We start from the raw sequence: 21,095 nt of genomic DNA, 5'->3' as shown, positions 1-21,095 counted from the left end.
ATTACGGCGTAGCACAACCAGGTCTCTGACAACGGCATCACGATCGTTTATCCCTTCGGCGGGATGCTCGACCAGGCATGGGAGCCCTTCGCCGACTCCCTCGCCGCCGCTCCGAGCTCCGATCGAGTCGTCGAGTTCGTTGCCGAGTTCGCGGAGTCGGAGGTCGGATTTCGTCTCAGGTAATTAGTCTTTGAATTTTCCATATCTTTGTCGAATTTCACACTGTGAAATTCTAGGGTTTCGATTGGGGATTTCGAAAATAGTTCTTGTTTAATTCATTTAAATTCGTGTTAATGTTTGTTAATTCGTGTTAATTCGGTTTATTTATGTTTATTTTTTGGATTTCAGAAATAATTCTTGTTTAATTCAATGTTGATTCATGTTAATTAACGTTAATATCTGTTAGTTGTTGTTACTTGACTTTGTTTTTGAATTTTTTCCTTGTTCTTCCCAACTGATTCATGTATGGAACAATTTTCAATCCTGTTAATTAACGTTAATATCTGTTAATTGCTGTTATGTAGGTTTTTGAACGATTTCAATCCAGTTAAATAGCATTAATATCTGTTAATTGCTGTTAATTGACTTTGTTTTTGAATTTTTTTCTCGTGCGGTGTAGGTTTGGATGCGTGTTTGAAAGATAAGCATTTATCACGGTGGATTTGTTAGATATGCATTTATCACGATGGATCTGTTTTAGTTGACATTTATTCACGCGATTCCAATTTCATTTCTTTCTTTTTTAGACGCGGGAATCTTCCAAATATTTTGATTTGATATTATTTAAATGAATGGAAAATTTTTATTTTTTTACTGTTAATGTGGTATATTGGCTACACATTAAAAATAAACAAAAAATTGGCTATTTTGACAATTAGAACGGTTGACTTTGCTATTTTGCTCGGGCTTTGATAATATTGTTGTGCTTGGTTTGTATATACACTCTTGTTGTCTATGTTCTGTAGCTATACGGTACCTCAAAAATATAAGTAAAACAATCCATCATGTCATTATTTGCACATAGAACCGCTTTTTTAACAAAAGGTTTGATTGATGATTGAAGCAAGGGAGTACAACTTCTAAAATAGAATTTTGGTAGATAAAAGTTAGGAAACAAAAAAATTAAACATAAAAAAATTAAAATATTTATTTCGCATACAAATTTAGTACTTTTTTTTAGTTATATAAGTATTTGGAGGGATCCACTATAAATTTTTAGACAAATAAAGACTATTTAAATAATAAATGAGATACTAAGGGCTAAGTATTAACTTTAATATGTAAAGAAAAAAATTTGATGAAATGTTGGAAACAAAAAAAAGTTAACTATTTAAATAATAAATGAGATACTAAGGGCTAAGTATTAACTTTAATATGTAAAGAAAATTATTTGATGAAATGTTGGAAACAAAAAAAAGTTAACTAGACGGGCCTTCCCCTCATGTACATGCGACTGCACGTGGCATTGGATCGTCAAAGTTTAGATGTCAAAATAAAAAGGCCGAATACTTTTGAAAAATACTTGGGAAATAACTTTTCTATTAGACAGTGTTCAATAATGTTAAAAAATTATCGTTTTCGAATGACGTGACACTATCTAGTTAGTTTCTTCTATTATTTATCCAGTGTTTATTTGTAAAATCCTTTATGACATTGTTTTTCTTTCTTTTCAAAAAACATTTTCAAAAAAGACTTGTATTCCGGGTTGATGCGATTTTTTGCATCACATGTACCACACACGTACCGCGGAGAGATCCGAGTACGTGCGCCCAAAGGTAGGTAGTCGGTCGCCTTTCTTTCGGTCTTGAAGGAGGTATCGCTTACGGGATCTACTCCTGATAATGGCGACAACTCTTAATATTCTTTCGGAATGATCGACCATGAGGGAAGTGGTCGATTCTTAGGCCTCACAAAGATTCACGGTGATCAAGCAATGGATGCTCGATTAGGATCATGATTCTTGAGAGACATCAGAATAAGACCGTCCTCTTCGGTGACGAATCTTCGGGGTTGGTTCTTAGGTCGCAAGGAAATCACGGTGATCAAGCAACAAGTTGCTCGATTAAGGTCACGATTCCCGAGGGATTTTAGAATAGGACTGTCTTCTTTGGTGGCAATTTTTTGGGGTGGTTCCAGAGTGTTAGACAAAATGAAAAATGGGATGTACCTCTCTAGTAGATGAAGAACAAGGGAATGAATTTTCACAAGCTCTTAGTCATCATGAGAGAACATTTAGTATGACTTTAAGCCTATGTAAAAGAAAGAAAGTCTAGAGAAAAATGAGGTTGAGATTGATCTTCCTCCAATTCTAGAAAGAAAGGAAGGAAGATACTTCTCTTTGTGTGGTTGTGGGATGATGAGTGATGTGTAGGCGAGATGATGACAAAAATAGTCTGTGAAAGGGTGTCTTGGTCGTGTGTGGTGTTGAGGTGGTGAAGATTATGGAAGAAATGTATTGGAAATGGGAGGTGTAAGAAGGAATGTTGAGAGATTAATGGGGGGTGGTACTTTTAGAATGTCCTTCAAAGATCTTTCTTGAGAATGGTACACGAGGTTGAGAGAAGATGGTGATGTATGAATTTTTTAGAGTTTTTTTTATAGAGAATCTGGGGCCCTTTATGTGGTAGAGTGAAGGGTTTATATAGGACTTTCAAGGTGTTGGGGTGAGGAAGGTGTGAGGAAATTTCTTTTTTTGTGGTGAAAAAAGTGCTTGGAAGGTACCTTGAAGGGTTATGATAAGTTTGAAGTTGAATTGGTGAGGTGGCAAGGGTCGGACGTGTGAAAAGAGGGCAAAAAGAGGTGAGCAGTAAAGTAGGAATGGTCGTACGGCCATATTGCCGTCAAGGGGTGATCGTATAGCCGAGTCACGTGGTTGTACGACCACGTTGGAGTCATGGGATAGCCGTACGACACTTTTTGTAGCCGTACACCAAGTTTGAAGGTGGGAAGATATCGTACGACACATTTTGTGATCGTACGGCAAGGTTGGAGGAGGGAAATGACCATACAGCCAAGGTGTGTCAAGGAGAGGTCGTACGGCGTGCCAAATGACCGTATGACCATGGCAAAGGCTTAACTTGGCTGTAGCATGTTTTGGTGATCCTTGTGGGTGCGTCAAGGCGTGTCAAGGGCATGACGAGTCATCCGCAAGGCGTGTCAAGGGCATGACGAGTCATCCACAAGGCGTGTCACGTCTCTGACGAGGGCAAGGCGAGTCAGGACGTGGCACGACAAGGGCAAGGCGAGTAAAGGCGTGGCACGACGACAGCAAGGCGTGTCAATGCGTGGCACAGAGAGAGCAAGGCGAGTCAAGTCTCCGACGAGGAATATCAAGGGCTCACGGCGATGTACAACTCACGGCAGTGTACGGCACGGCTCACGTCGAAGCACGGCTCACGGCGGTGCACAATAAAGCTCATGGCAATGCATGGTAAGGCTCAGACGATGTACGACCCTCGGCGATGCATGGCAAGGGAAAGGCAAGGTAAGTCGAGTGCGTGGCGAGTTGTTTTGCTTGTGGAGGGGTTATTTTCCGGTGTCGAAAAATAATGCCTTAACGTTCCGTTTTGTGTAATAGTCATGAGACCTAAAATTTTTTTCGACACAAACTAACTTAATCTTAAATTATACTAGAGTTGTCATTAATTATTATTTTTTTTTATAAAACCCGCAACTAATGCATATATGTTAGTAATTCAAAATCTTGAGAAGCACACTACAATATATAATTTTGCAAGCGTATTGGATTAAACCGAATTTAGAAAACCTAACTTAACTAAAAGCAATCTTAAAATAAATCAATATAAATAATTAAATAAATAAAATGACCAAAAAATAAGTAACCGCGATATCCGACCCAAAAAGAAAAACGCCATAAACTCTAGGGACGTACTATGCAAAACAATAACTTTCAATTGAAACGATCAAAATAAGAGAGGATTATATACAAAAAATGTAGACTCGTACAACTCCACGTGGATCTGAGCATTCATTAGATTCCATGGAATTAAAGAGACTTCAAAAAATATAATAAATTGAACAAATAAAAAAATGCATTACATAAATTTTGATTAACCAAACTTTCAATCAATGCATATGGGTATTGTTAATGCAATTTCTCGGTAACATTCATGAGACAAGTGTCGGAGTGCGAGCTTGCAACGTGTATCGATCTTGGGTTGCGAGTGTCGACTTTCTTATGGTTTCGAAAATATCGTAGCGGAGAGAATATATGTTGTAGCGTTACGACCGTGATGGAGACCCTATGAAACTGAGGTGGGTAGTGTGATTTGTCATGTTCTTCCTTTCCCTAGGTTGAAAGAGAAGATACAATTGCTGACATATGATAAAATGTTCCTCTTATTAAACGAAAAACATGAGAATTAGATTTCTCAAGCTCTTTGACACTTTTTTAGGGAGAATGTGATTTGACATAATTTTATCCTTCGTTTGTGAAATAAAATATGAGAGAGAGATAATATTTCTTCTTCAATTTTAGTGAGAAATGAAGTGGATCATTCCTTTTTGTGCTTTGAGGTGAGGGAGTTCTCTTGGGAGTTTGAGAGAAAAAAAAAGAGCTCAGAGTTAAGAGAATTCTGAGTTGAAATCAATTTTCTGAGTTGAAAATAACTTACTCTCTAGTTCGTGTGAGTGAGCTATTTATAGAATATTGATCACGAAAGCGTGGCGCTTAGTGCATGGCGCATGGCGCTTGAAGCAAGGCACGTGGAGTAGGGCCGCATGCCGTCATGAAATGGCTTGCAAACACGTTTACACTTTACAGGCTTTCGATTTTGGTCAAACATATTTTCGGCTCGTTTGATTTAATTATCGCTTTGTCTTGTGACATTGTTTTTACGATTAAAATGTCATTTTAACAAGGGTTATTAAGCTATATAGCCACACGGATATAGTGGATTGAGATATAGCCCACCTTTAGTTAATCTATTGTAAATAGCCAAGTAAACTTATTAACAGATTAATTAAATACTTATTTAATACAGTCAAACATATATTTTAGGTAGTTAATAGGCTGCCACATATGCAAATTGACTATTTACAAAGTATTTACCAAAGGTTGGCTAATTTACAATTCTTATAGTTTAGGTGGCTGATGTAGCCAATTTTTTGTTTTAACAATTGGGGCGTCGTTTTACTCATAAAAAAAATGATAGTATATCCGGTATTATTTAGTCATTCCAAAATATATCCATAACAAGTTTATGTATATTTTATGGACAGCTTCAATAATTGGGATAGAAAATTCAGAAAATAACATAAAATATATATGAGATTTCTTATCCATGGATTCGGAATCAATTAATGAAAGAAAGAGGATCTAAAAACAATGGACTCAATATTTTATTTGTACAGTTGAGTTCAAGTTGTTCAAAAATCCTTGTTGGATATGAGTCAGCAACACATAGCATCTGCAGTTCATATTACGCTACGTGGCAGACCAATCCAAAACTCATCATTGAAAGTTTTTCAACCAATTAATGATACTGTAAAATAGAGGCCTAGTTTTTGCTTCCCAACTTTGGACTTTTTTTTCTTTCTTATATTAAAAAAAAATAAAAACAGCCACAAATTATTTGGCCAAAGACCAGTCATGCTATAAAATCATTTTTAATAAGCTTTGAATTTCCAGCCACATGTTTAAGCCCAAGGAAAATTTGTGCAAGAAGAAAATAAAAGGGATTTATTAAAAACAAGTTTCTTAATTTTGGTTTGAAAATATATTTATGGTTCACTAATTTATTATAAAGCATTGCATATACGGATTGATGCCACGTCATATTAGTCAATTTACGACAGTTTTGAAATATATAGTATATATATATATATATATATTTTATAAATAATATTGACTATAATATGCAACTATATATATGATCCACTTAGGATACAACTTGGATATAATTGAGTCTTTACGTTTCTACATTTCTTTGTGACCATAGGATAATAAATTGATCAACATAGAGCTTGACAACTGACCCCCACTTTTCTTTAATTTATAAATTTATTTTTTATTAATAAAAATTACAATGTTGTTAAATCAAATAATTATCTACTTAATTTCCTTTCCTGGAAAGTGATATATGTATGAAACTTTTCAGTAAGAAGTGATATAATTATCTAATATATACGCATGACTCCAATGAAAAATATAATAGGACATTATATAAATATAGGATCATACACATACGATGTTAGATGTTATGTACAGTTGTGGATTCAGGCTTATAAATAATCTGATATCAATAAATTTAGGATTAACATAATATTTTTTTTTTTTTTGCTGTACATAAATCAATCTTAATGAATTAATGATAGAGAAGAAATAGAGCCTAAAACGAAGAAATACTTCCTTAAATTAGACCTTAGGTTGAACCGTTGAATGATTGAGAATAAGATATGTGCCTAATTATAGGGTCTACGATTCATTGACTCCAATAAAGAAATAATAATGACACGTGTCTTGCTTATCCTTTAAAAATTGATGGATTTAAATTAAGCTAAAACCCTATTTTATCTCACTCGTTGCCACACACGACCAAGCACATGCTTTCAATTCCAATCTCTGAAAACAAAAAGTCGATATGTTTTATTTATTTATCTTCTGATTAAAACAAATTAATTTATCCACTCCCCTAATCAGAACGGATAAATTTTGGGTAAGTAAGACAGGAGAGTAAATAATAACTAAAAATAAATAAATAATCCAAACACGTAAAAAATGCGAGGCTGAAAAGTCTAGCTGCCGGTATAAGAATGCCACGTGGTAAAATTCTGTTGGCTTTTTTTTTAAAAAAAGACAAAAAAAAAAGAGAAAAGCGTGTCTCTTATTTTTCTTTTTAGTTTTATTTCGCTCTCTCTATTTATAACGTTTAAGAGACTTTCTTTATTCTTCACTGAGAATTTCAAAGTGACGAGCTTTTTCCCTTTTTCCCTTCATATTCTTTCGTTTTCCGTTTAATTCCTCATAAATTTCTCGCCGTATTTTCTCTCTTCTTCTTCTTCTTCTTCTTCTTCATTTTGACGATCGACAGCGATGGAGATCTCTTTGATTGGAACAGCGCAATCGAAGCTATCGCCGACGGAATTGGCGCCCACAGAGCTAGGGTTCTGTGGCTCGGAGGCTCAAGGAGTCAGAGCTCTGAGATTGAGGACCAGGCTGTGCTTCGATCGGAGGAGGAATTGGAAAAACGCTCGCCTCAGGCTCGTTTCTCCGATGGCCGTGGCATCGCCGCCGGCACAGACAGAATCTCTGAAGTCCACGAAAAGTTCTGAATCGGTAAGTTACATTTGAATTGAAATATCTCGTTTTCAAATCCGATTTTTCTCTATTGTCGGTAAAAGTTCGAATTTCAAATTTGAAAATTTAGCATGAATGTCTAAAATGCATGTGTTTGCTTCAGATTTTTTCTCACAATTCTGATCTATATGTATTTGTACTTTTTTTGGCTGATAAATTTGTATTCAATGTGTACGTGTGTGTGTAAAACTGATGTAAATCTGACGAGTCGTTATGTACAGTTATTTTATTTCCTAATATTATTTATATGAACAAAACATTGGAAAAAAGGGAAAGCTTTATAAATAGTTTCCATTTTACATATTAGAGAAACGAGAGATTAGTTTGATTTTAAAATTAGAACGAATTATTTCAGGTAAGAAATTCAAGGTACTCTTGTGCCATGTTTTTTTTTTCTCTTCATGTTTTTAATCATCTAGCTAGTCGTCATAAAAAATAACACCTGAATTAAAAAAAAAAAAAAAAAACCCCGACTAATCAGTGTAGATAACATGTGACTGATTATTTGTCAGAAATTGCAAGATGAATTGTTTTTAAATTTCTCTATGGAACCTAGTAATATAAGATCTTCGTCTTTTTTTTTATTCTGCGCTATTCAGTTTTATCTTGACCACGAACTGCTAAGCAATCAGTGCTGGAGCAAGAATTTGAACGTAGGCGAAGCATATATGATAATAAAAAAAAAAACAGGGGTATGAACAAATTTGTTTACCAAGGGGGGGCAAGTATGGAAAAATCATATAATTTTACGTCAATAATAAAAATAAGAAAATTGGGTAAAAAGGTTATTCCTGTTGGCAATACAAAACTTTAAAGGTCATTCCTGGTGGCAATACAAAAGTTTAAAGGTCATTCCTTGTAATTCATGATTAAATGTTCAGTATAATTGAGTGTGTATATATATATTTTTTTTAAAATATTGCAGATTGATCGCGTAAAGCTGTACGTCGGATTGCCTCTGGACGTGATTTCAAGCTGCAATGGGGTGAACCACGCGAAAGCTATCGCAGCGGGCCTAAAGGTCCTGAAACTTCTGGATGTGGAAGGCGTGGAGGTCCCGATTTGGTGGGGAATCGTCGAGAGAGAATCGCCCGGGAAGTACGATTGGTCGGGTTACCTCGCCCTAGCCGAGATGGTCCAAACCGCGGGCCTTAAGATTCACGCTTCTCTCTGTTTTCACGGATCGGAGAACCCGGAGATTCCTCTGCCCGAGTGGGTCTCTCGAGCCGGAAAATCCGAGCCCGGAATCTATTTCACCGACCGGTCGGGACGGCAGTTCAAGGACTGCTTGTCGATCGGAGTCGACGATCTCCCCGTTCTTGACGGGAAAACCCCTCTCCAAGTCTACGGGGAGTTTTGCGAGAGCTTCAAGTCCTCGTTCTTGTCTGCCGTTGGACCCATCGTGGAGGTTAGTTGACAGAAACATTTGTTACTTATGGTAATTTATATGCTAAAATGAGATTTCTAATTTATAGCGGGCTAGGCATATCACCCGTTTGGATCATCTATATTAAGTTTCTAGCTCAACTTTAGTTAATGTAATTTACTTAAGAAAGCTGTCGATTGCGAGTATGAAGTTCTGAGAAGGAAAAAAAAAATCGATCAAAGACTAATTTAGAAAGAAGTTTGGTTTATTTAAATTACTATTAACGACTAATGTTATTTACTCGGAAACCTTTAAGAGAAAGGAAGAACTGGCTATGTTTTTAATATCTGTATAATTGAGCTATTTCAAACAGTTTTACCGACACACGCTTCTGATCTGATTACAGGGTGTCACGGTGGGACTAGGACCGGACGGAGAGCTCTGCTACCCTTCTCACCACCACAAGCCCGCCGGAAAAAGCCGAGCCTCCGGCGGAGCCGGAGAGTTTCAGTGCTACGACAAGTTCATGCTGGCCAGCCTGAAGAGCCACGCCGAGGCCGCGGGGAACCCACTGTGGGGTCTCGGCGGGCCCCACGACGCCCCGGAGTACGACCACCGATCCCCGTGCGATTCCGGATTCTTCCGCGACCTCGGCGGATCCTGGGAAACCCCGTACGGCAACTTCTTCCTCTCCTGGTACTCGAGCCAGCTCGCGGCCCACGCCGACCGAGTCCTCTCCGCGGCCTCCTCCGCCCTCGGGCCCGCAGGCCCGGAGATCTCCGCGCGGGTCCCGCTCGTCCACCAATGGAGCGGGACCCGGGCCCACCCCGCCGAGCTCGCCGCCGGATTCTACAACACTTGCCACAGGGACGGGTACGACGACGTGGCGGCCGTGCTCACCGCCCGCTCCGCCCGGGCCGCCCTGCCCGGGATGGACCTCGCCGGAGAGTCGCCGGAGCGCTTACTCCGGCAGATCGCCGCCGCGTGTCGGAAGCGCGGGGTCCGCGTCTCGGGGCAGAACTCGGCGGCGCCCGAGTCCCGCGTCGGGTTCGGGCAGATCACGGAGAATCTGATTGGGGAGGAGAGAATTGCCAAGGTTTTCACTTACCAGAGAATGGGGGTCGAGTTCTTCTCGCCGGAGCATTTCTCGGCGTTCGCTCAGTTCGTTAGAGCTCTGAGTGAACCGGAGGCCGACGAGGAGGACGGAGAGAGGATGTTCGTGGCTTCTCCGTCGTCGAGGGCCGGAAAAATGCAGACAGCTTAGGTGTTAATAGAAAGAATTTCCTATCCTACACAGGTTTGTAAATATACGCGTCACCACCGAAAACCTTATTTTGTATTCCTTTCTTTTCTTACATGATTGTGGTGTAAGCAAGGTAGTGTTAAGGGCTTTTTCATCAGGTGAAAGTGAAACTCTGTAAAAGTGTGTACTTCCTAGCAGTTTTTAGTTAAGAAGCGCATATGATATCTATCAGTATAAAGATGTGTGTATGAAGATTCTTAAAAGCCTGTCCATGTTTTAGTGGGAATCAGAGCTCTTATATGTAATCACAAATATATTGCTTTGTTTGATTGAACATGCGAGTGTTTATGAAAACATGATTTTGCATATAAGTGCGCTTGATTGAGACTTCATCCCAGGCTCTCTGTTAACATAATGAATTGTTGATCTATATATTATTGGGATTGAGTTTTGGTTTAGGTCGTTTTGTTAGTTTGTGGTCGTTTTGTTATTGTCGTTTTATTAAGTTCGATGACTATATATAGTTTGAAAACATTCCTTTTTTATTAATGAGAAAATTCATTTTTCAATCTTCTTCTTCCCGATTTCTCTCTGCAAATCTCCGTCGAAGCTCAATCGTGAAATGGTATCAGAGCAATTCGCTCCGCTCATCTCCATCTTCGTCTGAAAGCAGAATTTCCGTCTCTTTTCCTCTTTTTTCTCATCATCATCTTAGCATCCTCAATGGCGACTCAAGATTCTGAAATGGAATCTCCGGCGACGGGAATCACATCGCGGCGATCGATCAACGAAGAAACCCTAGATCCTTTCTTCTTGCATCACACTGATACCACAGGTCAAATTCTTATCACTACTGCTCTCACAGGAGACAACTATCCGACATGGACGAGATCAATGAAGATCGCGTTGTCTGTGAAGAACAAATTCGGATTCGTCGATGGATCTATCACCAAGCCAAGTAGCTCCGAGCCAAATTGCCTTAGTTCTTGGAAGAGAAACAATGATATAATCATTGCGTGGATGCTTAATTCCGTGTCCAAGGAAATCTCTTCTAGCGTGATCTACAACGACTCAGCCACGGCTATCTGGAAAGATCTTGAGGAGCGATTCCAACAGAGTAACGCACCAAGAATCTTCGAGCTAAGGAGAGCGATCATGAATCTCGCACAAGATCAGATGACCGTTGGCATGTACTTCACCAAATTGAAGAGCCTGTGGGAAGAACTTGCCGATTTCAGACCTGATTGTCCTTGTTCTTGTGGAGGAGCAAAGGATTTGGTCAATTTCGTGCAAGATGAGTATGTAATGAAGTTCTTAATGGGGCTGAACGAGTCTTTCAACAATGTCCGCGGTCAAGTACTTCTGATGGTTCCAATGCCTTCAATCAATAAGGTTTTTGCCATGGCCACACAACAGGAGAAGCAAAGATCTCCGAGTAATGATGTTCTTGGAAGCCTAGGTTTGTCAAATTCGACAGCAATGGCAATTAAATATGATCAGAAACGCTTCAACAACAAGAAAGAACGCCCTATCTGCACTCACTGCAAGCTTGTTGGTCACACGGTGGACAAATGCTACAAACTACATGGGTTTCCACCAGGTTACAAGTCGAGATTCAAAGCCAACACAGCAGAAGGACCGAGAAGCATCACTGAAGTCAATCCAGGAACCACACCTAATGCTATGGCAAATCTCACGACTGATCAAATCCACCAGTTGATCAGCGCTCTCTCCAACCAGCTCACCTCTCCGAGTGCACCAGAGTGTTCTAACAACATCAACATGATAACTATGTCTATAGGTTTATACTGTTATACCAACAGTACAGGTTCTTCTAAGCACTCTTATAAATCCTGGATTTTAGATGCAGGAGCTTCTAGACATATTTGTGCTTATAAATCATTCTTTCATAACCTTAAACCTCTGCATAATTCCACGGTGACTCTTCCTAACCAACTGTGATTCCTATACATGGCTATGGTGATGTGTCTATTAGGAATCTAGTGCTCAAAGATGTGTTGTTTTTACCTGGTTTCAAGTTTAATTTGGTATCAGTCAGTGCTTTGACACGAGACTCCTTGGTCACCATAACCTTTTCTAATTGTGATTTCATCATTCAGGATATCAAGTTGATGAAGATGATTGGCAAGGGTGAGATTGTTGATGATCTGTATGTGCTGGAAAGTGAGAAACAAAACTTCATCAACCATGTCACTGCTCACACCTGGCATAACAGATTGGGACATCTATCCTTCAAAAGACTCGACATCCTAAGAGACAAGTTACATTTTACTTCAGAAAATAAAAATGTACCATGTTACATTTGTCATTTAGCTAAGCAGAGACGTCTTCCCTTTATTTCTCATAACCATTTAGCAAGTAAAACGTTTGATCTCATACACTGCGATGTATGGGGTCCATACTCTATTACTTTTCATGCAGGTTTCAAGTTTTTCTTGACCTTAGTGGATGATTGTAGCAGGTTTACTTGGGTTTATCTAATGAGAAATAAATCTGATGTTCATGACATTATACCTCGTTTTTGTGCCATGATTTCTAATCAATTCTCCACAACTATTAAACATTTTAGATCTGACAATGCCAAAGAGTTAATATTTTCTGATTTTTTTTCTAAGACAGGTATTGTTCATCGATTTTCCTGTGTAGAGACTCCATAGCAAAATTCAATGGTTGAACGCAAGCATCAACATCTCTTGAATGTGGCTAGATCACTCTACTTCCAATCTCAGGTTCCCATTATTTATTGGTCTGAGTGTATTTTTTCTTCTGTTTATTTAATTAATCGAACTCTAAGTCCTATTCTTTCACAAAAATGTCCTTATGAGATTTTATATGCTAAGGATGTTGATTATGATTTTTTAAGAGTCTTTGGCTGCCTTGTTTTTGCCTCTACCTTAAAGTCTCATAGAACTAAGTTTGAACCTCGTGCTCGGAAATGTGTGTTCATAGGATATTCTCCTAACATTAAGGGATATAAGTTGCTTGATTTGATTACTAGGGAAGTGTTTATCTCTCGGGATGTTGTGTTCCACGAACATATTTTTCCTTTCCATGGTTATAAGACTAACAATACCCAAGTTGATCCATTCCCGGATCTAGTTTTACCTGTTCCTATGGGTTTCACAGATTCCATAGATCAAACTGCACACTCAGGCCAGCCAAGGGACAATGAAGATACACACAGCTCAGGATCTGAGCCTGTTCTTCAGCCTGCCAACTCCCCTGAACCGGTTACTGCAATTAGACGATCTACACGGCCACGAGCACCACCAACTCATCTGAAAGATTTTCATTGCAACCAATCAGGTGTACAAAATCCATCTCCTCATCTTCTTTCTAATGTTCTCTCTTATGATAATTTGTCTAGAAAATATAGATCATACATTCTTTCTATATCTGATCACTTTGAGCCTCAATTCTATCATCAAGCTTGTAAATTTCCACATTGGAGACAAGCTATGAATGAAGAACTCAAAGCTATGGAAGACAAGAAGACTTGGTCTATTGTCAATTTGCCTTATGATTAGAAAACCATAGGGTGCAGATGGATTTATACAAATAAATTCAATGCCGATGGTACTCTTTCTAGGCACAAAGCCAGACTTGTTGCAAAAGGGTATAATCAAAGAGAAGGCATTGATTTTTTGGATACTTTTTCTCCTGTTGCTAAACTTGTTACTGTTAAAGTTGTTTTAGCTTTAGCTTCTTCTCAAAATTGGTGTTTAGCTCAACTAGACATCAATAATGCTTTTCTTAATGGTGATCTTTTTGAGGAAGTGTATATGGAGGTGCCTTTAGGTTATTCTGTTCAAGGGGGAGCAACGACATATTAGTCCTAAACCTGTTTGTAAATTGCATAAATCCATTTATGGGTTGAAACAGGCATCAAGACAATGGAATATTACCTTCACTTAGTCCATTGTTGCTCATGGCTTTGTTCAATCAAAATCTGATCATTCTCTCTTCACTAAGGGTGTTTATGATAGTTTTGTTGCTATCTTGTTATATGTTGATGATATAATTGTTGCAGGTCCAAATCCTTTGATCATTGATGAGGTTAAACCTTACTTGCACACCAAGTTTAAGCTGAAGGATCTTGGTCCATTGAAATTTTTTCTTGGGATTGAGATTGCTCGATCAAAGGCTGACATTGTAATGAGTCAGAGACATTATGCTTTACAAATTCTTGAGGACTATGGGTTCTTGGATTCCAAACATGTCACTACTCCCATGAATCCGAGACACACTTTGAATTCTGACTCTGGGATTTTACTTGATGATATTAAGCATTATAGAAGTTTGATAGGACGCTTATTATATCTGACTATATCTCGTCCTGATATCACTTATGTTGTGCATTCTTTAAGTCAATTTTTACAAGCACCTCGTGATATTCACTTACAGGCTGTTCATCATTTACTCAGGTATATAAAAGGGTCTCCGGGGCTTGGATTATTCTATCCTGCAAGTTCTTCAACTCAGCTGCAAGGCTTTTCAGACGCAGACTGGGCTACGTGTTCAGATACTCGGAGATCAGTCACTGGTTTTTGTGTCTTCTTGGGAGGAGCATTGGTGGCTTGGAAGTCAAAGAAACAGAATGCAGTCTCACGCTCCTCAGTTGAGTCTGAGTATCGAGCAATGGCAGCTGCAACTTCTGAGATAATATGGTTGCAACAGCTACTCGAGATCTCAATATCTCTTGTCGCAGTTCACCTGTTCTGTTCTGTGACAACCAGGCAGCGATGCACATTGCTTCCAATCCTTCGTTCCATGAACGAACAAAGCACATTGAGATTGATTTGTACTTTGTCCGAGATCACTTACAACGAGGTGATTTGAAGCTCCTGCCTGTGCGCACTAACCATCAGCTAGCAGATGCTTTTACCAAGCCTCTCCCAGCTTTGACGCTGACTTCTATTATCTCCAAGTTGTCCGTCAAGAATCTCTACCTTCCAACTTGAGGGGGAGTATTGGGATTGAGTTTTGGTTTAGGTCGTTTTGTTAGTTTGTGGTCGTTTTGTTATTGTCGTTTTATTAAGTTCGATGACTATATATAGTTTGAAAACGTTCCTTTTTTATTAATGAGAAAATTCATTTTTCAATCTTCTTCTTCCCGATTTCTCTATGCAAATCTCCTTCGAAGCTCAATCGTGAAATATATAAACAGGTAAAAACTGTTCAACTGACACGAGTCTCTCTAAAGTACAAGTTTACATGGATTTGGTCAGTTTCAGTTGAATCAAAACTGGTTTACCTTACCAAACGGGGGTTTTAAATTATGTGATGAGTTTTATTATCCACAAGTCCGTTGAGAGAGAATGATTTGAGCAAATACCCCAAGGTTTGTATCTTTTTTTTTTCCCGAACTTCTTAAGCCACAATTTGGAGAGTGAAGAAGTATTGCAAGGCTCAAAAATCACCCCAACAAATCCAGACTGGAATACAATGGTGAAAGAGATATTGTACAATTGTCATTCCTAAGCATTACATATTCAATGCCATGAGAAGAGACAGAGACGGACAAATACTTCTTTATATAAATATGGTTACTACTATTTACAAGAACATCCAAATATTTACACGACGGGATAGGCTTGCAAAAGTTCCGAAACATCCTCAATTCCCTCTTCATTTTCAAAGAAACAAGCCGATCGATCCTGACACCAGACGAAAAAAAAAGAAAAAAAAAACCGTGTTAAGAAAAAGAAACTATATAGGAATGTGGCGATGCTCGTCATTCTTACTTAATTACTTACTTACATCTCTTAATCTTCTATTCACACGCGATCTTGGTGTCGAAGCTGCTGAGGCAGATCGCAAACGCCTGAAAAGCCGATATCGGGTACCGGAAATCCATGGTGAAGAGGTCTTTCCCGACTTTTCCGAACTGGAGGACGATCTTGTCGTGCTCGGGCCCCGCGGGCCCGTCCTCGGGTGAAGCCACGAGCTGGAAGTTTTTCACGGAGGCGACCGTGACTCGGCCGTGGAAGTTCAAGCACCAGCACTGGAGTTGCTCGTGCCACCTCGGGGACTTGTTTCTCAGGACGAGGCCGCCGCCGCCGCCGGAGACGGGATTCTCCGACGATCGGACCGATTTCGACCGGAAGAACGAGAACGTGCTGGAAACGGAATCCGGGTTCGCGGTGGAAAGCTCCGTCTGGGTCGGGGCTGATCCTCCGGGCCCGATCGACGATGACGGAATCGCGTCCATTATACACTGCATTCTCCTCGGACCCCTGCTCACCAGATAGGATCTTAGATAGAATAATTAGAAGTTGTGTTAAGCTTAAACCCATAAGTAAGGGGAGACTATAAGAAGGGAGAGGCATTTAAATTTTGAATCGGGGATATCACGAGGTTTCATCTCAAGACCAACTTGGCAAGGGTATTTTGAATTATGCAGACTTATCATGATCCAAATTCAACTTCATTAATCATTCCTTCCATTGTTTTATAAATCTAATCGCCGGGTGTCCGAACTTAACAATTTATCTTTTAACTTTTCGCACAAAATGATGAGAAACATGGGAAGAATTTTTTTTTTTACCTGGATCCCAATACATTTAGTTCGTACGAGATGTGAGACACCGGATAATTCCCAGCTGGGACCCGGGGCGAAACTTGCTTCGTATTTACTAGCCTAGTGGAGCGGCTTTTCGCGATCTTCGCTCCCGCGTGAGGCGGTTGTCCGTCAAAGATTACGAACTTGGTCCCCAAAAAGTTCGATCTACAAAGATAAACTTGAGTCACCATTTTATACCGTGAAGGAAAAACAAAAAAGCATCTAGATTTTTTTTTACAATTAATTGAGTAACTAAGCCATCAAAGTTTGGAGATTTGCTTGATAGCCAACCTTTTGGAAATTTTAAGTAAATAGTCATTATGGTGATGTGGCATTGTTTGAACGTTTTTAACATTCCATTTATGCCCTTTGGAGACCGATGGTTATTTATAATTACCCACGAGTATTTACAATTATTAATGTCTTTTTAGCTTTGTAAATAAAATCTCGTGACTATCTACTTCAAATTTACCAAAGGTTGGTTATATGGAAAAACTTGAATTTTCATATGGCTATATATCTAGATAGCCCTTTTTTTCATTAGAGCAAACCTTAGTTTCCCGATATAAGTGTTGCTTCCTTTGGACATGTCGTTGGTGTTCAGAGAGATGACATAATCTGTACACGTAGTTCGCCTACACTTGCGAGCAGCAAGAAGGAACTTCCCGTCGTCGGTCAGTGCTGTGATAAAGATCTTTGTAACTTAGATAATCCCAAAACAAAAGAAAAAGAAAAAAAAAACAAGGTAATAGCTAAAATATGAGCACACAGACATACAGCATTGGAAAATTGGACTTGGCAAGGAAAACGCTTACAATTAGTGAGACTGAGGAAGAGGAAATACGTCTGAGTGGAACGATTTCGTTTTATAAAGCACTTATGAAGACTATCCCTTGAGCCCGGCTGCAAAAAAACAAACGCATGACTTCGTTTAAGAAACAGAGAAATCACTTGGTCAAAAGCATCCAAGCGAAGAAGAAGAAAAAAAATATAAATACACAGATACAACGATACGTCATAAATTTGTTGTCCAAATTTCAGGTTAGCTTAATCGAAAGTGAGTCACTTCTCACTAAGATGAATCCCTGGCCAACAAACACATTATCAAACTCAGTGGAGCACACTAGAGAACAAACCCTCCACTCAAGAAACACACGAAAAAATGACTATTAATTTATAGATTCAAGCACCATTGACATGATAGTGGTCCCCGAAAAACTGGAATTTACCAAGTAGTTCCTTTCATAAACGCCGCAAGCCAAGGATGCGGAGGAAAATGCCAAAATTTGTGTGGAAATCCCAAAGATCACATTGAAATGACATCAGCGAGATTCGCCAACAGGCAGATAGTTAAAATTATATATCAGTGTGAAAGTCATTCAAGTTCTAAAGCAATCCCAAACGATCCAGAGAACTAGCATCATAAAAGCATTGGATTTTGTTTAACAGAGAGCATAAGTTATAACAAACGATCTCACATCGAACTTCCAAAATGAATGAGAAACACAGTCACAGAACCAACCATTACAAAAATTGCAAAAAATAAATAAATAAATAAATTCTTTTCTTTTTTCCGTCTCCTTTAAGGCTGCTTAAAGTCCCAATAATTCTTCTAAACTATGCGCAGTAAACACACAGAAAACTGAATCACAAACAAATACAACAGTTATAACAGAAAATCAGCCTAAAATCAAAACCTCTTTTTTACACAATCTCATGACCAAAAGATCCTAAAATAGCCTACTTTATCATAAACATAGTGTAAATTCAAACAAATAAAAAATCAAATCACACATAACTTCAAACCTCTAAAAAGCAATATTCTAAAAAAAGAAACTTCATATTACAACAGTTAGTCCATAAAACACATTTTATCGCTACACAAACACTGAATCTCCTCGCTCAAATCGTAATTAAAAAAAAAAAAAAAAAAAGAAGTCCAAAAGTCACAAAAATTGCCAAACGCGAGAAATCAGATATTTTCAAACCTGCTTGAGCGAGATCGGGAACGTGAATCGACCAGAAACCTCCGGAGTATCGACTATCTCCTTGGTGATCCGCCGCCAGCTCCGGCAGACTCCGGCGCAAGACACTACGCTCTTCCGCGGCGGCCAAGCCTCCTCCGACGCCTCGATCCTCGCCAGAACCTCCCGGAGAAGCTCCTGAGGCATGTTCGCCCAGCAGCTCTGCCTCAGCCCGTCCTCGATCTCCTTCGCCGGCGAATTACTCGCCGGAGCTCCGCCGTCCGACATCACGCGTCGAGATCTCGACGACGACGAGATCCTCATCTCCTGAATCATGCTCCTTATCGACGACGACATTTTTTTTCCTCGATCGGCTGGTATATAGAGAGATATACGAAAACCTATAGATATAGAGCAGAAAATGTGTATGTGCGTGTGTAAATGTAATGTAAATAATTAATATCTTAGCTCATAACCAGAATGGAAAGAAGAAAGATAAATATAATTTAATGAGGTGTGTCATGTGTTAGTTTGCCTGATTTTTATTGCCGATATTATTTCGATTTATAGTCTATTATTTATTCCAGAGAGAGAGAGAGAGAGAGAGTCTTTATTGGAGTGCGTTCGAGTTAGTTGGTAAGTACTTTTTTTTTTAATTTATTTTTTTGTAGTTTTCGAGTTTTTTCTACTTATCAATCTTCAAAGTTCAAAGTAAAAAAAAAAATATAATAAGAGGAAAAAAGCTCTCACCAAATAATATCTATCTTCTGATATTCGTAAGATAATTATCCACTTTGCTAATAAATTCATCATATTTAATTAGACATTCAATGTTTTGGCCACTTCATTGATATCATCGTATTTCTATAGCTGAGTTTCCTAATTATCATACTCGTAAAAAAGATGATGGAATTCTGAAAAAAAGTAAAAATAGTATGCATGTCCTTTGAAAACCTTTGCTTGCACTACAATATTCATGGCTTTAAAGTCAATTATTATTTCCTAACTTTCTTAGCATATTTGGTAGCTATTCATCATTGAAACAGTATTATTTAAAGCAAGAAAAATACAATTTTTTTTTAGAAATTATCACATCTACTATCATTTCAATAACATTTTTCAATAATCCACTAAAAATTAATTTTGGCAAAAAATACTACTTGATTTTGTGTGAAAAATCCAAAATATTTTTAACTTTAATATTCCTTACATTTTGATCAAAAAACAAAACTCAATTAATATTTACCTTTATTAATTATTTTTTCATTTAATTGATTTTATTTCTCTTTCTCTCACCCTAACCGAGTTTATTCAAAATCTAACCCTCACCGATTTCTCAAAATAAAGATAAATATTAATAGTTTTGGATTTTGATCAAAATGTAAGAAATATTAAAGTGAAGAGTATTTTGGGTTTTCAACATAAAACCGAATAATATTTTTTGGCAAAATTATGTTTGAGTGGATTATTGGAAAATGTTATTGAAATGGTGATAGATATGACAATTTCTCATTTTTTTAGAAGAAGAAAAATACCATTAAATGGCCCATAATTTTTTTTAAAGGTCATTGATGATAATTAATGGAAATTTTGAAAATGTGTGGAAGCTTTGTCAATTGAAAGTTGTAATATTTTATTACGATTTATTGGGTTTCAAGTTTCAACTAGAAATTGATTGAGATAGAGAGTATAGAGAGTAGGTGATTGAAGAGTAGGACCCAACTATCAATTATGATTATATGTATATATAAATATATATATATATATATATATATATATATATTACATATAATAGAGCCCTTTTGATTAAAAAAAATAGAGCATTTTTTTTAGGGAAAAAATAGAGCCTTTTTAATAGTGTCATTTTTAAACATTAAGTTTTTGGTCTTAATCAAAACTCTCGTATAATTAATCTTATATACACTCGTATAATTATTAGATAAGAGAAGCAAAGAAAAAAAATTGACGACATTCTATATATACTAAACTTTGTACACATCATTGTAGCACTATATTCTTTATTTCATTGACTGTGATATACTTGCTGACCCACACATATTTATTTTGATTAAATTTCCATTGTACTGCGTTGTTTCATTTCCTCCCCCAATTGTTTTATTTTTTTCTCTTCTAAAATACAGGTACACAAAATATGATGACATAGCTCTTTTTTGCAACTCTTTAAAAATATCTACTCTCTCAATAGTTATGTGATTAACAAATAAAAAATATATAATATGTGAACAAATAATATATATATATATATATATATATATATATATATATTCGTATAACTCTCTTAACCAAGTCATCAGGTGCAAATGATAGAAAACATGAACTCTAAACTTTTTATTTATTTATAATATAAGAGTGCAATGTTCTACATAAATTAAGTTGATATATTTATAATTGAATGCAAATTTTAAGAAAGTAAAAATACAAAACAAATATGTATAATTGCAGCTTAACAATATACATTGTTTATTATGTTTTTCTCCGTTCTTCGTGCTATGATTGTTACATTTAAAGGTAAATAGATCTAATAAATATAATAGTATACGGCGTTAATTTGTAATTGAAGCTTTACCTTTCAAAAAAAAAAAAAAAAAAATCAAAATTTT

At 37.6% G+C, this 21,095-nt stretch overlaps 2 protein-coding genes across 3 annotated transcripts; one reads left to right on the top strand and one right to left on the bottom strand.

Moving 5' to 3' along the window:
• Positions 1 to 6,895: 6,895 nt before the first annotated feature.
• Positions 6,896 to 10,317, top strand: BMY3 (beta-amylase 3). Its single transcript, XM_089616835.1, has 3 exons — positions 6,896 to 7,297; positions 8,244 to 8,726; positions 9,091 to 10,317. Exons 1-3 carry the CDS (start codon positions 7,055 to 7,057, stop codon positions 9,946 to 9,948), a joined length of 1,584 nt encoding a protein of 527 aa, XP_089472961.1. The 5' UTR covers positions 6,896 to 7,054; the 3' UTR covers positions 9,949 to 10,317.
• Positions 10,318 to 15,364: 5,047 nt separating this feature from the next.
• LOC149392893 (tubby-like F-box protein 6) lies at positions 15,365 to 19,134 on the bottom strand. 2 transcript variants are annotated; one of them, XM_089616862.1, is made up of 6 exons: positions 18,499 to 19,134; positions 17,326 to 17,413; positions 17,062 to 17,191; positions 16,496 to 16,675; positions 15,705 to 16,184; positions 15,365 to 15,605 (listed from the first exon to the last, which is right to left on the bottom strand). In XM_089616862.1, exons 1-5 carry the CDS (start codon positions 18,829 to 18,831, stop codon positions 15,722 to 15,724), a joined length of 1,194 nt encoding a protein of 397 aa, XP_089472988.1. In that variant the 5' UTR covers positions 18,832 to 19,134; the 3' UTR covers positions 15,365 to 15,605; positions 15,705 to 15,721. The 2 variants fall into 2 exon arrangements, with proteins under 2 accessions (XP_089472988.1, XP_089472987.1); XM_089616861.1 differs by having other exon boundaries at positions 15,709 to 16,184; positions 18,499 to 19,129.
• Between the last annotated feature and the right edge of the window lie 1,961 nt (positions 19,135 to 21,095).

This window comes from Urtica dioica, chromosome 6 (genome assembly GCF_054948205.1).
Source record: "Urtica dioica subsp. dioica isolate 48M chromosome 6, U.dioica_male_clone48M_v1_H2, whole genome shotgun sequence".
NCBI lineage: Eukaryota > Viridiplantae > Streptophyta > Magnoliopsida > Rosales > Urticaceae > Urtica > Urtica dioica.
Note: the sequence above shows the minus strand (reverse complement) of the source record. Positions and strands in the feature narration are given on the sequence as shown.

Excerpts from the sequence above, each read along its gene's own strand:
- BMY3 (XM_089616835.1), top strand. The coding sequence starts at position 7,055 with ATGGAGATCTCTTTGATTGGAACAGCGCAATCGAAGCTATCGCCGACG. Across the intron at positions 7,298-8,243 it reads CCACGAAAAGTTCTGAATCG|ATTGATCGCGTAAAGCTGTA; the intron begins GTAAGTTACATT and ends AAAATATTGCAG. Across the intron at positions 8,727-9,090 it reads CCGTTGGACCCATCGTGGAG|GGTGTCACGGTGGGACTAGG; the intron begins GTTAGTTGACAG and ends ATCTGATTACAG.
- LOC149392893 (XM_089616862.1), bottom strand. The coding sequence starts at position 18,831 with ATGTCGTCGTCGATAAGGAGCATGATTCAGGAGATGAGGATCTCGTCG. Across the intron at positions 17,414-18,498 it reads TCCCGATCTCGCTCAAGCAG|CCGGGCTCAAGGGATAGTCT; the intron begins GTTTGAAAATAT and ends GTTTTTTTGCAG. Across the intron at positions 17,192-17,325 it reads CTTCCTCAGTCTCACTAATT|CACTGACCGACGACGGGAAG; the intron begins GTAAGCGTTTTC and ends TCTTTATCACAG.